The 18,765-nt window shown below is 36.3% G+C and overlaps 1 protein-coding gene across 2 annotated transcripts in view; it reads left to right on the top strand.

Moving 5' to 3' along the window:
- The window catches only part of LOC131027396 (uncharacterized), a 203,545-nt gene extending 191,685 nt beyond the window's left edge, over window positions 1-11,860 (top strand). The window contains exons 7-11 of one of the 2 annotated variants that reach the window (XM_057957438.2): window positions 9,884-9,999; window positions 10,132-10,298; window positions 10,589-10,719; window positions 10,854-11,034; window positions 11,145-11,860. In XM_057957438.2, coding sequence (XP_057813421.2) covers window positions 9,884-9,999; window positions 10,132-10,298; window positions 10,589-10,719; window positions 10,854-10,961 — 522 coding nt within the window. In that variant the 3' untranslated portion in view covers window positions 10,962-11,034; window positions 11,145-11,860. Of the gene's footprint in view, window positions 1-9,883; window positions 10,000-10,131; window positions 10,299-10,588; window positions 10,720-10,853; window positions 11,035-11,140 lie in introns of both variants that reach the window. The other variant, XM_057957437.2, reaches the window with a different exon arrangement.
- The last annotated feature ends 6,905 nt before the right edge of the window (window positions 11,861-18,765 follow it).

Raw genomic sequence — 18,765 nt, 5'->3', positions numbered from 1 at the left:
ATGCTGAGGTGGACCACACTGACTGGAGAAGTGATGACTAGGATGCCACCTCGTCTGACACTTGTAACTTGGTAAATATTCAACTTGATGTTGTTGAGAAGCTAGCTTTAATTAATTCATCTGGAACTATCTGCTTCTTCAACGAACCCTTGTTCTAACTTCTTGTGTCCTTGATGTGTAGGATGATTGATGTACCTCGCCTTGGAATACTGGATTGGAGAAGTCGCCCTTGATGACGTTAGTTCAAAGAAGGCCGTCCTTGTCGATGCTAGGCTGGAGGAGGTCGCCCTTGTCCTTGCTTGATCGTCCTTGATGAGAACCTGCCGACTTGTAGATCCTCCGGGCTTTGGAGTCGCCATCTTGATACCTACACAACATTTCAAAATTAGTAATATATCTTGAAATCTAAAAATTAAACTTTAAAAGGAAGACTCAAGATTTTAATTAGGAAACTTTATGATAAATCTTTGAATTATCATTTCCTAATTAACTACGCAATACTTAGATTTTCCAAAACAAATGTCTAAAAAATCAAACCTTGAACAAGGGTGTCAAGATGATTTCGCCATACCTCCACTTGAGTTTTAAACTCTAAGAAATGATGTAAAAATAGATGAATTTTGCTAGGCAAAGTGTAGATCAAAGCTCTCCCTTGGATAAAATGCACCTCCTTTAGCTTGGAAAAGAACTCCACCTTCCTCTTCAAAAATCTGGAAATTCGCCTTCAAATACCTTCAAAACATCTGGATTTTATCCTCCAATCTAGCAAGAAATACGCCTTTCCAATAGCCTTCAAGATGAATTTCGCCCTCCTTAGTCTCCACACTTGGTAGAAATTCGCTCCACACAAGCTAGATTTCGCACCTCCTTCCTTGCTTCTCCAAATCGCACTTGAAACAATGAGTGAATGATTTGAATAATGAAAGCATGCCCCAAATATATAGAGCACTCACCATTTCACCTCCCCATAGGCGGACTTGATGAAAATGGGCCAAAAAATATAAATAAAATTAACAAGGAAAAGGCCGACTTAATAAAATAATAAAAATGATACCTCAAGCGCTCCCTCTTTTAATTTTTTATTTAATAATAATTAATTTTAAATGCCTTAATAATAATTAAAAATCGATTTCCCAAGGCTTAAATTGATTATTAAATACCAACGCACCCTTATTAAATGTCAATTTAATAAAAATATTTCAAGGTTTTAGTGAATTTGGCATTTAATGCGATTTGTTTGAAGTAAGCGCTCAAGCCTGGGAAAATAATGGATATTAATAACATCGCTTTGGTCCCTTGGAGAGGGACAGGAGTGCCCATGCATTTTAGACCTTGCATTTCTTATTTTCACGTTCAAAACTTCACCTTTGGCGTTTAAAATGGCATTTTTATTGGGAATTTTGAGTTTAATTCACTTGATCTTTAGAAGGAGCGTGCCTTAGAACATTTTCGCCCTGGTCCCTTGGTGAGGGACAGGAGCGATTTTCTACTTTTGTCCTCAATCCTTCATTTTTTAATTGCCAATTTACGTTGTGGGGCTAGCAATGATCTCTTTCGTCCCTTTAGTGCATGTTCAACTCGTTTTTTGCAAGGCAAAATTGATGTTCTAGAGATTTTCGCCCTGGTCCTTCAGTGAGGGACAGGAGCGCCTTTTGCATCCATTGCGCAAATTCTTGATCATATCAACCTCAAGGCATTTTAAACATCATTTCAAATTCGCACCTTGGCTTAGATTTGTCCAAACTTGGCGAGAAGGACTGGATATTAGGTTTTTCACCCTGGTCCCTTGGAGAGGGACAGGGGCGATTTTGCAAATCCAAGCTTATCCGCCCTTTGTTAGCCTTCCAAATTATATTCAATGGATAAATCATGTTTTCCTTGGTCTCTTCAAATCATAAAATTGTCTTGATCCTGCAAGAACAGTGCAAATTTGAAATTCAAGCTCCGGTCCTTCAGTGAGGGACAGGAGCGAATTTTGTCTTCTAGGCCAAAATGCTTCACTTTTCACCATGAAATGTCTTGGCTAAGGAAGATATCATCTTGTTACACGCCATGAATAAGAGTTCAAGTCTAAGAAAGGTCTAAAAATGTGTATATAAAGAAAATCGCTCTGGTCCCTTGGTGAGGGACAGGAGCGCTTTTACCTTTGTAGACAAAAACTCTATCATTTCATTGTCTTTGATCAAGTCTGGATGCTCTATCATGCTCATTTCGTCCTTCACCATGCCTTTGATGTTCCAATTTGACCAAACAAGGTCAGGAATGACTCAAATAAGCCTTTTCGCCCTGGACCCTTGGTGAGGGATAGGAGCGCTTTGCCTTTGTCCCTTGGAGAGGGACAGGAGCGAAATTCGCTCTGGATCCTCAGTGAAGGATAGGAGCGAAATTTGACTTTTTGAACTCTCTATCTTTCTTCTTTCTTATACTTTAAGTTATATTCCATATATACTTTCAGGATGTTTGAGAGTGGTTTCAGACCTCCAGGAGTTATATTGCAAAATCTAGTTTTTTGAGGTTTTTCAGTTTCCAGACTTAGCCAAATTTCAGGATCAGGACATTCCAGACTTAGCCAAATTTCAGGATCAGGACATTCCAGACTTAGCCAAATTTTCAGGATCAGGACTTCACTCCAGCAGGACCTGCTATCCTATTGATCTCCCCGACAGCACTCAAAAATGCAAAAGACAACTGACAAAACCCTAAAAGACCTAGAAAACAAACCCTAAAAAGCAAAAAACAGGGGTCCCCATTTGCAATGGGGCGATGTGTGAAAATGTCACAACAGGTTTGCACTTTGCTTTCTACCTAAGTAACCGGTTCGGGTTCAAAGAACCCGGTACGACAAAATTTTGAAAAGGGGTTTGGGTTTGTTAGTACAAAAGCATGTAAATTTTATATATATATATATATATATATTGATATTTGTGAAGCCTATAAGCATGAATTAAAATTTGCATGTCACATAGCATCATATAAACAACAAAACAAACATAAGCTTGTAATCATAGCATCATGATGATACCATAATAGCATCATATACATCAAGTTTAATATCAAAATGACAAAATATTCAAGTATCATTGTTTCAACTTTCAACAATACAAAGTTTAATCATCAAATGGATCATCTAATTCATCCTCCTCCTCCTCCTCCTCCTCCTCCTCCTCATTGACATTGACATTAGATGAGCCAATGCCACATGCACTTGCACTATAAGTTGGCTCGATTTCCGAGTCATCAAGTGTCAATGCAAGAAGCTGAGAAGCAGGAGCATCCAAATCAGTATGCTTTGGCTCTATATCCCACATCTTCGTTTCCCCTTGGGTGTAGTCACGTTGTTTGTGTGAAAGAAGACGTAGGTTGGAATGCACATATACTAAATTCTCTGCTCTTTTTGATAGCAGCCTATTGCGCTTTACTGAGTGGATCAAAGAGTATGTGCTCCAATTTCTTTCTGAAGCAAATGAACTAGCAACCTATGAAGACAAAGTAAACAATTAAAGTTATACATTAATAAAAATAAAATTACTAGCAACCTACGAAGACAAAGTAAACTATAAATAAACTAAAACTTGTAAATTTAAAATTTTAATTAATTAAACTTGTGATAAAACTTTTATAGCGAGGGGTTGTCGGTGTTGGAAGCATGTGCCATCCAGCTATGAGCATCCTTCTTGGATCTATGACGAAGTGCATCAACACTTAGACCATTCCCATTTGCGAATTCTATGAACTCATTTGTAACAACATCTCGCAAATCATCATCAGGATATAGTCTAAGAAATGCTGCCTTGTACCCATCAGATACTTCTAGATCTCTCCATGGTGGAATCCTTCCTGGTTTATCAAGAAACTGATTGCTATAGTACTTAGGTGTCAAGGCATAGGCAAGAAGATGCAAAGGAGTGGTCATCTTATTCCACCTTTCTACAATAATTACTTCCAGTTCTTTGAAGAATTTCTCCTGGGGGTCATTCTCTTTTTCATTTATAGTGGCCTTTATTTTTTCAAGCATTGAGTCAATGCCATCATAAATCTCACCTATACAAGGCCTATCCATGTCTGTATAGCGAATCATGCTCATGATGGGCTCAGTGATACTTAGGAGATATGTAACAAGATCCCACCATTTCTCATTCAATATTCTCTCCCTAATTTTCTTTGCCCTCTCAGTGCTACTCTGCTTCCATACAGTCCAATTGGTGCTGATCACCATATTGTATAGTGCCACTCTAACTTTCACAAGTCGTCTTAAGACGATTGTGTTTGATGCAAAACGGGTCTCAGCAACCTATAACACAAATTAATGCCAAATGATTAAAAAATAAAGCCAAACTTTAAAGAAGAATACACAATATAGCTTACACAATGATATTATGAACATTGAAAATTTAAAAAATCAGAAAATGTAAAATTAAATTACTATTTCACTTACCTTCAATAGCTCCAAATTCGAATAGGTTCTAAAAATCCCTTGAGACATGTGGTGGTTTGTGATGAACATCTGGATGTCCTCAGCCTTTGCATACACATCTTTGATCCATTTTATTTTTTGCCCAATCCTTTGTAGCATAAGATTGAGTGAATGTACTGCACAAGGTGTCCAAAAGATGTGATCATAGCATTGTTCAACCAACAAACCAGCAGCTCTACAATTTTTGCATTGTCCGTTATGACTTGGACAACATTGCGAGGTCTCACTGACTCAATGGCGGAGATGAGAATTTCTGCAATAAATTGGCCATCTTTTATTTGGCCCTCACAATCCACAAATTTCAAAAACATTGCCCCTTTAGGGGACACCACTATGACATTGATCAAGGGACGGTTTTTAGCATCTTTCCACCCATCTGAAACAATTGTTACACCTGTCTCAACCTATGAATCCCTTATGGGTTTCAATGCATCTTCAACCCTCTTCACCTCTTTCTCCAATAATGTTCCACGTACCTTCTCATAACTGGGGCCCTTATACCCTCTTGGAGCCTCATTAACACTTTTTATCATTTGCTTCCAATATGAGGAGCAAACAACATTGAAAGACAACCCATTTGCATAAATGCACCTTACTATATCTTCGTCAGCATTGTCTCTACTCTCATTTTGGAATGCGGTTTCTAAAGGCCCCTTTGTTCTTTTACGTGTCAAGGGTGGTTCACTTTGAGGTTCATTTGTGGCAAAGAAGGGGTGGTCTTGTACTACAATATTGGGATTAGAAGGGGCTTGCATTCCCCTTGTTTTCTTTGATGCGGTTTTTAAAGGCCCCTTTGTTCTTTTACGTGTCAAGGGTGGTTCACTTTGAGGTTCATTTGTGGCAAAGAAGGGGTGGTCTTGTACTACAATATTGGGATTAGAAGGGGCTTGCATTCCCCTTGTTTTCTTTGATGCGGTTTGGTTCAATCTACGGGCTTCTCTCTTCTGCCACGTCATGCTCCTTAATAGATTTCATCACTGTCTCATTTGGTATAGGTTTACCATCTTTTCTAGGACATTTTTTTATGCCTCTTCCTTTTATTCCACACAAATGGCCTACCACCTGATAATATGAACTATTACGTTCAATACCACATCCTTGGCATCTCCAACAGAATCCCCCACCTCCTAGAAATTGTTTTATAATCTCAACATACTTCCATAAGGGAGAATTTGGATCATTTCTTTGTTTTGCAATTATTTGTTCATTGCCAATGGAGGAAGATGTAGATGCCATTCTAGTTCCTATGGCAAGAAATAATATAAACATATTCAAAAACAAAAACTAAATAATGAAAAAAAATTCAAGTTTCATGTTTGACAATTTGTGAAACAAAAACAGTTGGAAAAAATGTAAAAAAACCTACCTCTTGCAGCCAATGGAAGCTTGAAAATGTATGGAAATGATGCTGCAACACTTGTTGAAGCTTCGAAAATCAGTCTTCAACTCCTCTTTGATCTTGGAAGCCAAATTTTGTTCACCCTTTCTTCAACCTGCTCTCATAAAACTTTTGTTTGCAACACAAATGAGGTGAAATGAGTGAATATAATGTTTTAGAAGTCACTTTTAGGGTATAAGTTTCACTTTTTAGAAGGCAGAATTCAAAAAAAATTTAACATTTGCATATATTTTGCTTTTTTAGGCCACCCAGCCGCCCGGGTTCAACTGGGTTCGAACCACCTCTGCGTTTTTCGAACCCTGGTCGAACCGGACCCGAACTAGGCACCCGTTCGAACCAGGACCAGTATCGGGGGGTCCAAGGGCAAACCCGGTAACTTAGCTTTTTACCCTTAAAGACATAATTTTCAAAATCTGAGAACATGGGTAGGAATAATTTGGCATGAGGATTGCAACCCTAATCTTAGAAAAAAGCAAAAAAAATTAAACTCTTTCTTTTTACACTTGGAAGCAAAATTTTTGAAATCTGAAGACATGGGCAGGATCAAAATGACCTAAAGAATGAAACCCTAATCTCAGAAAAAAAACAACAAATTTGAAACCCTGCTTTTTATATCTAGAGGCGAGATTTTCAATTTTTTACAAAATGGGTAGTAGTAGAATGATTCGAGGAACAAAACCCATATGCCACTTTCAAAAAAGCAGAAGAAACAAAAATTTCTAAAAATAGCAAGTTGTTAGAAATGACTCAAAGCAATTGCGATCCTCGTCCTTAGGACCTTCTGAGCACTTTGGCCGCATTCAAATTCAATTTGGAGCTTAAATCCTCAATCTGGCCCAGAATGACCTCAAAACTCTAACTCTTAACTCTCTCAAAATGAAGATTTATGAATATGCAGAACTAAGACAAAAACCTAAAAAAAAATCAAAAAGAGGGGGTCCCTGTTGGTGTTGGAAATAAGCCACACCCGGATCGACGATGGACTAGTCCAAGAGGGGCCAGCAGCTCAGTGGTAGAGCACTCCAGCAGCGTATGGAAGGTCCTAGGTTTGAGTCCTAGCTGGTCCATGTCTCAACATGGTATCAGAGCCAGGTCTAGGCTAGGAGCCCCAAGCACACAAGAGGTGTGGCTTAAGGGGGGGGTTGGTGTTGGAAATAAGCCACCCCCGGATCGACGATGGACTGGTCCAAGAGGGGCTAGTAGCTCAGTGGTAGAGCACTCCAGCAGTGTATGGAAGGTCCTAGGTTTGAGTCCTAGTTGGTCAATGTCTCAACAGTCCCCATCTGCAATGGGGCGATGTGTGAATTAGGTCACAACAGGTCCATCACACCCTTCTCTAGTTATTTTGTTTAAATATTTTATAAGTCTCTTGCGATCCTAATCCCTTCAGTAGTTTGCTAATTGCTTGGGCTTTTAAGACAGTTTCTAGACAAGATCATGACACTTGGGTGGACGACTTCCTTGAACTTAATCGTTGTCTTTCCTCTTAACTAATCATTGTCTTAATGGACCGCTTTGTCAATATTATTCTCACTTGATCAGTTGCACATATTATTCTTGCATTGACAATTTGTGATGTTTTACTTTGTAAGGTGATTTCGGATGGGGGATGTTGGATTGGGGGCATGACACTCACCAAAGCCACAGGATGAGCAACTTCAACTAGTAAGAAGATTTCCAAAATATCAAACCAAGCATATGAAATGAGCTCATAAAATTTCTTGTACATCTCTCCAAAAGCTATACCCCCTTTGCCTTTTTGCTCTCAATTTAATTTTTAAATCTCCGCATGTCTCCGAAGGGGTGTCCCAGTCTAAAAGGCCCCATTTTTAAATATTTTGCACTTTATTAATTTGGACGCCCCTATTGTCCTTTATTAAATATATTAAAATAATGATAAAGTTAAATCTTTTATTTAACTTTATAATTTAATAACTTATCGTTATTTAATTTGGAAGTACTGGATTGTATCAAATGTCAAGATATCATCATTTTTTTATTTGGGAAACTCGGATTTTTAGCCTGCTCTTTAAGCCCAGAGAGACCACTTACGGAGATTCTCTTCCTACGAGGCCATTTCTAGGGGGCTGTCATTCCCCACATTTCACTTCAAACTCGTGAGCACAACGTCCCAACAAAGGCACAAGGCCTACGAGCTTAGTGACCTAGTGGGGGTTTGAACCTTGGTGGCTGCCTCACCAACAAAGTGTTTCTACCACAGCACTAAAGCGTCTGAAGACTCAAACTATCACTATTAGCTATACCCACTAACCATTTTAAAAATAGCAATAGCGACAATTGGCTTAGTATTGACATACTAAAACTAGTATGGGAAAACCATCCAAATTCGTTCTAGAATCGAGCTAGAATAACATTAATTAACTTGCCACTCAATAATTAGCCTTTCAAGCTCGATTCTAGCAACTATCGAGTGCAAGTTTCTGGCCCTACAATTCTATGGGGCACATTCCCTAAAATTATATGGTACTCAGCCCCCTACAATTTTATGGGGGTAGGGCGAGCCCCCTACCATTCGTAAAGGACCCCTTACTCGAGCAAGTTAATTAATTTACTGGGTGGGTGGGAGGCGGAGGCTATGGGGTGCATTAATCTACTAGCCGAATTTTAGGGCTTGATTGTGGAACCTGCTAGTCTCGCCCCCCTAGTAAAATCAGCTTGCTAGAATAACTAAAATAGTTCTAGAATGGAGCTAATGTTCCAAAAAAGGACATTACACACATTTCAACTGCATGAGCTCAAGGAAACCCCTGTCACTGCTGGATCAAATTGCCATCATGAATTCCCTAACCCAATTTATTAGCCTACGGGAACCCATTGAATAGGTTAATAGTCCACCAAACTGAAGTGCTTAGGAAGGGAGCATTACAAATTGGGACCAAATTTGAACTCCCTTCCTAGATTATGAGAAGCCTATTTAAAGTGCTTGATGGTTGCCAAATAGAGCACAATTATTGACAATCTTCTACTAACCAACTCCCAACAAATACCCACAAACTATAAACTGATTAATACATAGCTGGCCACAAACATACTAATAAAACATGATAAGTTCATTTATACCAACTACAAAACAATCAAATCTGACTACTAGGAATAAACAATTGTCCAAAATGAAATAAAAGCAAATCAAATCTATCCCAGACTAAGCAAAGAAAAGCTTTCTCTTTGCTATCAAGATATCTCATAGTAACTCTACAAAGAATAAGTGCAACAAGCCCTACCTCAGTCCAAGCAAGTAGATCCCTAGTTGATAGGTAGAAGACAAGAAGGAATGCATGACTGAAAAGACCAGACAAACTAAAAACCACTCCACAAGTTAACAATGAAGCCCAGCTATAAAATTCCATTCAAAAGACAAGATTGAGCTGAAGAGGGAATGGAAGGCAAAAATGCAAGTGTTAGAGAATTTGGTTCTACTCGAAGAAAAAAACAAGTGGTATGGAATAAGGAGGGGTGTGGGTCAATACATAGAAGAGGAAGGAATGAACTAACTGTTTTGTCACTGTTTGAAGAGCTCAAAGGCTATCCAAATGGTCATTTTTGCAACAATGCACAATAATTCTAAAGACCAAGCCTTGTGCCTATGAATGGTCTGAAATCAGTGGAAAGAGGATCAAGCTTGTCTGAGGTACAACTGGATGTTGCACTTGCACTTCGTGGTTGATTTTGACCTACTAGGGTCAGAGACTAGTATTATAATCATTGGGAGGCTCTTTGGTATTGCATTAACTGCAAATTGTGTCATTTTCTTAAGAACTAAGGGGTTATATTGTATTTTTATTTGTTGTAATTAAGGTGACATTATTCAGATTGCTTATTGCATAGTAATATTCATGGCTTCGACAATTTACTCATAATCAGGTTATGGTGAGGATGATTGTTTTATCTTTTATTTAGTTAATGCATTTGAGCTGTAATTTCTCAGTGATGTTGCTACCAATGTCCTAGTTTTCAAAAACCTAATCACAAAATATCTCTATAATTAACAGGCAGATGTGCTATACTCACTGGTAGAAGCAGCAGCAAGTTTAAGAGGTGACAGCTCAGAAATAGTTCTGGATTTGTTTTGTGGAACTGGTACTATTGGTCTTACACTAGCCAAAAAGTACGATCTATGAACTATGAATTTTCTCGGTTCATATTAACAGTAGTTCATATTTTTGTGGTTTTTTTCCTTTCACTTTTCAGGCTTGTTATTGTTTATTCCTTAAGAAAACCTCGCTTGTGGTTTTCCTAGGGTTAAGTATGTCTATGGCTATGAGGTAGTCCCTGAAGCTGTAGCAGATGCTCGTCGAAATGCAGCAAGGAATGATATTCAAAATGCTAAGTTTATTCAAGGGGATCTAAACAAAGTAGGTGATGATTTTGGGAATGAATTTCCTCATCCAGATATTGTCATTACAGGTCTGATTTGCATTACACATTCTTTTGAGCATAAACAAATTTGCATGTATTTATCTGCAGACAAAACATTGGAATTGATTAATTTTATTGAGTTCCATAGATAGAGACAATACTATTATTTTTTTATAGATGGGTAGATGAATTATTACCTCTCCCTAATGCCTGGAAAGTATTATGAGCAATAATGTATATGCTTCAACATTTGCAAGCTCTTAGTGTGATGAAAGGATATATAAATGCAAAATTAACAATAGTATTTATATATTCCTTCAAAACTTTTTTATCATCAGATCCTAATCGACCAGGCATGCATACAAAGTTGATTCGCTTTCTTCTGAAACTACGGGCTCCACGCATCATATATGTGTCCTGCAACCCTGCTACCTGTGCACGAGATCTTGACTACCTCTGTCATGGTTTGGTAAGTACATGTTGAAATTTTGAACATATATATTCATGTGAATGATCAAATGTGATAATGTTTTACTTCCTGGATAAATGTTTGAAATATCATGAACATCTTTAATTGATCAACTTTTTGATGGTGGTTGTCAGCCGGAATCAAAAATTTTAGGAGCATATAGGCTAAAAAGTATACAACCAGTAGATATGTTCCCCCATACACCTCATATTGAATGTGTATGCCTGCTGGAACTTTCTTGATGGAGAAGGATATAAAATCCCATAAAAATTAAAAGCTGGTGCATGAAGTTAAGTTGCCCAGAATCAGAGAAAGGTATAGACATGAATCTCCTCAGATTGTTGGGATGCTTTTTATATCACCGTTTTTTAAGGTAAGGTGGATGTAAAACTCACAGTACTAATCTTTTTTTTTTTTGCAGCCAGTGATTTCATTATTAAAACAATGGCAAAAATATTTTGCTTATAAATACTTTCGATTCAGCTTATCTCCAACCATCACTTCATGTTGCATGCTGATACAATTTAAAACTAAATGTAACTCGTCTTACTCGGCTGCAATAGATACAACTAGTTACCTGATTTGAGCAAAATACAAGCTCTTGATGAGGTGGTACTTACAGAAAGAACATGTTCAGGTTTTCAATAAAAAGCAACCATAAACATGTGCATAGGATCAAGCAATTGGAGTATGAGATTGTGGAGTCATGCACAGTTCACCTTGAAGGTTCCAATTATTATGCTGAGTTGGGTGCACAAAAGGGAAATGATCTCAATACATTGGCATCATACACAGCAGAAACATATAATATGTATTATATAAATCCTTTAATTTTAGAAACAATTTGAAGTTACTGACCGGTATGCAATTATGAGAAAAAAGCAATTTTGTGTAAACCTATCATTTTTGCTGTAAATTGGGTTGGCATTGATCTCAAGTCCTTTGGTGCATCTTACGCCTCTATTATTGATTTTCACTTATCATTGAAGGAGAATAATATGAGCATGTTTATTGATGTTGCTATCAAATAAATGTTGCAGAATATATTGATTTGTATTTCTAGATAAAAGTGTCTCAAAAAGAATTTGTTGGCAGTGCAAACTTTGGTTGAGTAACATTTATACAACCAGTGCATTTTAAAGAGGACTTAGTATGAAGAGAGCTCATAGCTGTATGATTCATGTTGATTCTTTTGTGCAGGTTAGAGGTTCAGAATTTCTTTTGAATAAAGAAGTTCTCGATTTCCTCTTTCTTTGCCAATAGGCGTTGCAACCTTAACTCCTATATTGCCTTCAGTCCATCCTTTTATTTTCTTTCCTGGTTACTAACAGTTATAATGTGCAATTCACATCATAATGTGATTTTTATTTAGTTTTTGTAGTGTTACTCGTTTACTATTAATTGGTTACTCTATTGTCTTTTGGCTCTACCATTGTCCTTCAGGTGTACCTTTTGATTGCTGCAATTGTCCATTTGTCGACAATCTTCCAAATCACATCCTCCTCAAGTGTTTAATTTTCTCCCAGTTCCAAAGTGGTTTCTCAAAGAGTCCTTTGAATACTGCTATTGACATGTGTTTGGTGAAGCCCTTTCTTTTAGGATGATTGTTGAAGTTTATCATACTAGCATGCCAGCACATAATGCTTTGCCATGGTTTTAAGATCTGTTCTTTGCGATTTTACAAATGGTGTCACAGTGCAGGTTAGTACTCTACCGCTGCCTGCCTGGTCTCTACATAAACTATATTATTCGTCAGGATTGACCAGTCGTGGTGTTCAAATGGTCACCACAAACATATAAGTGTACTAAAAATCATTGTTCAGTCTGAAGATTAAAATATGCAACTGAGAAATTCAATACCAAAGGCGCATGTACAACGCAGTTGAAATAGCAGTCCATAAAAGACTTTTAAGATTGAATTCCAACCATTAGTTTCGAGTTGCAGTTAGTAAAGAAAGTTGACAAGTATATACCTTGCTCTGTTATAATACCATAAACTTGAATCAACATCGATGGTCAAGAGTTGCATTTACAAAATCACCTCGACAACAATATTCACAAGATGTGGTGATGGGCTAGTATCTTACTTGCCCTTAACAGTTTCACACATGAACTTGATGAAGTAAAAAATATTATGAGGTCAAACTGTAGAAGATAAAAATAGGCATTCACCTTAAGGGGCTCAAATACCAGGCAATGTAAGGTACAATTCGTTCCACAGTGCTTAAGTGCATTCACACTGCCCCATATACCAGTTAGTTAAGTCTTGTTAGAGAATTCTATTAGAATAAGAATATGAAGTAGTTGAAATGAAAGAAAATGCACTTGGAGCAATAGATGTGATGCTTGAAAATCCTAATCCATGTCAAGCGATCACTTTTTGTACAATTGAAGTTCGGATGAAACTTATGACGCCATGAATAATGGTGTTTGTGTAGTGTTGTTGAGATGGGCATGACACTCACTTTTTACATGTATTTTGTTTTGGCTTAAGTAACCCCTGTTCTAAAAAGTATGTGATATCTTCAACACTAGCAATATCAAATGATTCTAAGTAATGCTTTGTGTTGAATTTGAAATATCTCACTAGGGGAGAGGACCCAGTAGTTGAGCACCCTAATTTCATGCTTATCAAAATCCTACGTGGAAATTTCAAATCACTCCCAATTATTTACAGCAGCTTACTTGGCAAGTTCCCTACTTACAACTAAGGTTTCAAGGCCACATCATCAAATATGATGTCACATCAGCATGCTTTTTGCCAAGGTATCCAAAATAGCCCAAAAAAAAAGTAAGACCGATACTTGTGCACTAAGTCATGTTTTATTGGTGCGTTGATGTGGCATCGCATGATTCGTTGCTTTTTAGATCTAAGGGATACATTTCATTCAATTATGGGTAGTCATCATCAGCGATAACAACTTTAAAGCCACAACTAGTGGTGCAATATTGTCAAAAATATTGGGCATTAAATCAATGAGTGCTATAACAGCTATTCGAACATGCACAACTAAACTAAAGTGGTGGAATTGCTACATAATGGAAGAGTCTAATGTTGATCCAAACTGTTTTTTATTAATGAGCTTTGTTAATTTTGTTGAGAATATTCAAAAGTAATTTTATATTTTATGAGTTGGGGAGTATGATTTGAATTAAGTTGGTTATATATGAGATAGTATAATACCTGAGAAACTTAATGTATTATAAGAAGTAATTAAGTAAAATTCAAATAAAACAAGATTGTCAATTATCAAGTAGTTGAACAAAGTAGACTTTTATCAAATTGAAAGCCTATATATTATACATATTCTATAAAAGAGCTGCATTTTTTTTTTCTAATTAAGAGTCTCAAATTTGGGATACATTTAATTCAATCATGGGTAGTCATCATCAACAATAACAACTTTAAAGCCACAACTAGTGATGCAATATTGTCAAAAATATTGGGCATTAAATCAACAAGTGCTATAACAACTATTCAAACACGCTCAACTAAACTAAAATGGTGGAATTGCTACATGATGGAAGAGTCTAATGTTGATCTGAACTATTCTTTACTAATGAGCTTTGTTAATTTTGTTGAGAATATAAATTTAATTTTATATTTTGTGAGTTGGGGAGTATGATTTGAATTAAATTGGTTATAAATGAGATAGTATAATACCTGAAAAACTTAATGTATTATGAGAAGTAATTTAGTAAAATTCAAATAAAACAAGATTGTCTATTATCAAGTAGTTGAACAAAGTAGACTTTTATCAAATTGAAAGCCTATATATTATACATATTCTATAAAAGAGTTGCATTTTTTTTCTAATTACAAGTCTCAAATTAAGGATACATTTCATTCAATTGAGGATAGTCGTCATCAGCAATAACAACTTTAAAGGGACAACTAGTGGTGCAATATTGTCAAAAATATTGGGCATTAAATCGATAAGTGCTATAACAACTATTCGAACACGCTCAACTAAATTGAATTGGTGGAATTGCTACATAATGTAAGAGTCTAATGTTGATCCAAACTATTCTTTACTAATGAGCTTTGTTAATTTTGTTGAGAATATGAATAAAGTGATTTTATATTTTGTGAGTTGGGGAGTATGATTTGAATTAAGTTGATTATATATGAGATAGTATAATACCTTAAAAACTTAATGTATTATAAGAAGTAATTAAGTAAAATTCAAATAAAACAAGATTGACAATTATCAAGTAGTTGAACAAAGTAAACTTTTATCAAATTGAAAGCCTATATATTATACATATCCTGTAAAAGAGTAGTAATTTATTTATTTTCTAATTATGAGCCTCAAATTTGGGATACATTTCATTCAATTATGGGTAGTCATCATCAGCAATAACAACTTTAAAGCCACAACTAGTGGTGCAATATTGTAAAAAATATTGGGCATTTAATCAACAAGTGCTATAACAATTATTCGAACATGCTCAACTAAACTAAAGTGGTGGAATTGCTACATAATGGAAGTGTCTATATGTCTAATGTTGATCCAAACAATTCTTTACTAATGAGCTTTGTTAATTTTGTTGAGAATATTCAAAAGTAATTTTATATTTTGTGAGTTGGGGAGTATGATTTGAATTAAGTTGGTTATATATGAGATAATATAATACCTGAAAAACTTAATGTAATATAAGAAGTAATTAAGTAAAATTCAAATAAAACAAGATTGTCAATTATCAAGTAGTTGAACAAAGTAGACTTTTATCAAACTGAAAGTCTATATTATACATATTCTATAAAAGAGCTGATTTTGTTTTTCTAGTTACGAGTCTCAAATTCAATAATTTGTTCTTTTTGGTTGCTCATAGCATTGATCTTTTTCCTTGTGCTCAAGGCTTTTTCATTGCTTCTTTTTCTTTCTCTCAAGATTGTGACTTGGTGTTGGGCAAGTTGTGGGCTTGGGGAGTTCATTCTCTTTGTGGTAAGCCCTAGACAACTTCTTTTAAACCCTCTTACTAAACCACTTAATGTGCGTCTGCTATGGGTTCACCTTCCTAATCTACCCCTTCATTTTTGGGAGTATTCTTATTACGAGGCCATTGGCAACTCTATTGGCCGATTCTTAATGGTTGATGATGCCACATCTTCCATGGGTCATTCTACCTTTGCTCGCTTTTTAATCAATTTGGACATCTCTTCGCCTCTCCCTAGGGAAGTGGTTTTTATGGTTGGGGATAGGCCTTGGACTCAATCATTGGGTCATGAGGGCCTTCCCTTTCGTTGTCGAAGATGATTCTCTATGGGTCACTTAGTTTCAGATTGTACTCTCTCTCGTCATAGGGGTGTTGCTACTTGGTGGAAGGATGCTACCATTGATCACCCGACTGTCAATACTTCAGATTCTGATTCTGTTGACTCCTCTTAAGAGGATGATGTCTCCTCTTAGGATGAGGTTGTGCCTCTTACTATTGTCGAAGCTTCTGTCAACCCTCTCGTTACTACTGTTGTGGCCTCCTCCGTTCCTGAGGCTCCCACACCTGTTGCTCTTGCTCTATAGCTCCAATCTTCTCTTGGCATTTTTGCTCCTGATGCTATTCTACAACAATAGTCTGTTGTTATTCTTTAGCAACAGCCTATTGTTGTTGCATATGGAATCTCTATGGGGTCCTCCCTTGCTTGTTTCTTCTTTTGATTTTCCTAATGATAGTATTGCTTGGATTGTTGTTTGTCATAGGCGAAAGGGGAAATATTCCTCCCTCCCGGCGTGGTCAAGATTTGGGTATTTCTCCCCATTCTTGAGTTGGGTTTTGGGTTGTTGTAGGTTTGACAATTTTTTTGCAATGATGCCTTGTTGTCATTGGCATGTCTGACCTTGTTTTGTTTTGGGTTTACACCCCTGTTTTGTTGTCTCTCTTTTTTGCCACCTAAGGGCTGTTGCAGAATGGGCTTGCACCCTTGGGTTGTTGTATTAAGGGTCAACATCCTTGTTTTTTGCTACTTTCTTAATAAAAAATAATTATGTCATGCATTATAAGAAGTAATTAAGTAAAGTTCAAATTAAACAAGATTGTCAATTATCAAGTAGTTGAACAAAGTAGACTTTTATCAAATTGAAAGCCTATATATTATACATATTCTATAAAAGAGATGTATTTTTTTTTTCTTTCTAATTACGAGTCTCAAATTCAACACCCTTGTTTTGTTGCTTTCTTAATCAAAAACAAGTATTTCACGTCTCTTGTTCCCTAGGGTTGCCTAACATCCTTTTTGTAAAATTGTTTTTAAACATTATCTAGATATATAATAATTAATATTATTATAAAATAAATAAAATATAATTTCAAATCTAAAATTTTAAATTATGGGGTGTTTGAGTTTAAATTTCAATATTGGTGACAAACTTAAAATTTAAATTTTGGGCACCCGTCTAGACTAATCTCTATTTATTTGCCTTTGTAGGTCTATTAAGGTCATGATGAAGTTTGAAGGAAATTGCTTGAGATGTAGTGCCAATCAAGACAAAAGCCTTGGCTAGTGTGAAGAGGAGGTTGGGATGAAAACCCTAACTTGCCTTTAATCATTTCTCATATTGATATTTCTAGAAATTGATCCTTTCTAATTAGGGAGGTTAACAATGAGCAACAACATCAAGTCAAACGCTCATGCCTAAAACAATAGGTAGTAATACCAAGTCAAGTACTAAGATTTGAAGGTAGTTTTAGGCTTAGAATTATCAACATTTCCACAAGAAGTCTATTTGTTCTAGTTTGCAAGCATTCGACTATTCAAAAATATCAAGTAGTGCAAATGAAAACACTAGAAACCAATCCAATATAATTCAAACTAGCTAGCTACCAAGCAGCTTGAATCTAGTGCATCTAGTAGAAAACCTTCCTAGTATTGATTTGACTTATCATTCTAAGGTTAGTAAATCATTGGGTAACCAATTGCATTAGCAACTAACCTACCAAGATAGACCTAGGCATCACATTTCTTGATAGGCCTTCAACCTACCTAGAGCAATCTACATTAGCTAGGTAAGCCAAATTTGAGGGTTTCACACCTCAGATCCTCCTCTAGCCTTCAACAACTCTAGGAGCATATTGAATCCTAGATTTGACTTTCCACCATACCTTTGTACAATAATATCTAGTGGATCCAAAGAGTTGAATGCTACAATAGGACAACATTGGAAAAAGGAGTGAACCCTAACAACAATATTTGCAAGGTTTTATTAGTTGTGTACCTACCTAGTTTATGATTGGGAACAAGACTTAATGGAAATTTCTTTTTGAAATCACTCTTAAAATTTTTGGGTAATTTGAATGCATATTATTTGAGGGTTTTTTTTCGTTGTTACTAGTTAATTAGTTTGAAAATACCCTAGGCACATCTTAGTGGTATTATAGCCATTATTTTTTGTCTGAATGTGAGTGCATAATGCAGATTCATGAGCTTGAGTGACAAAGAAGTAAGGTTTCAATGAAGGGAGAAGAAGAAGAAAGAGGCAACCATGAGTGACAGAGATGAAGATAACTCCTAAGAATTTCTCAAGGAAAGCATAGAGTTTTAGACTACTATGAGAAATTTTATGGTTGAGATGGTTCAACTATTAAGAAGCTTAAATCAAAATGTGTTGATAGGTCTAATCACAATGGTACCAAAGGAAGTAATTTCAATAGTGATAGGGCTTCAGTTAATTCGAAGGTAAGGACAAGTCAATTTTTTTGAAAAGGAAGAGGTAGTACCCGTGGAAGAAGAGCAACCTACTCAAGGAGATGAAATGATAAGATATCATGGTGAATGTAATGTTCAAAGTGTTTCTATTCATTGCAACATGTATTTAGGATACTACTATGAGATAAATGAGTGGCATAAGAGGAGTATGCTCTGAAGGATATACAAAACTATCTAGGAAAGATTATAGTACCTATCTTTGATGGAGCGAGAATTTTCTCAATAAGAGCATGGCTGCTGAAATTGGACACATACTTCTCTTTGAATCCAATGTTTAGAAGATGCAATCAAGTTTTCCACCTTGCATCTAGAGGGAGTAGCCCATGAGCGGTGGTATCAAG

This window comes from Cryptomeria japonica, chromosome 1, assembly GCF_030272615.1.
Source record: "Cryptomeria japonica chromosome 1, Sugi_1.0, whole genome shotgun sequence".
Taxonomy (NCBI): domain Eukaryota; kingdom Viridiplantae; phylum Streptophyta; class Pinopsida; order Cupressales; family Cupressaceae; genus Cryptomeria; species Cryptomeria japonica.
The sequence above is the reverse complement of the archived record's forward strand: the minus strand, read 5'-3'. Positions and strand labels throughout refer to the sequence as shown.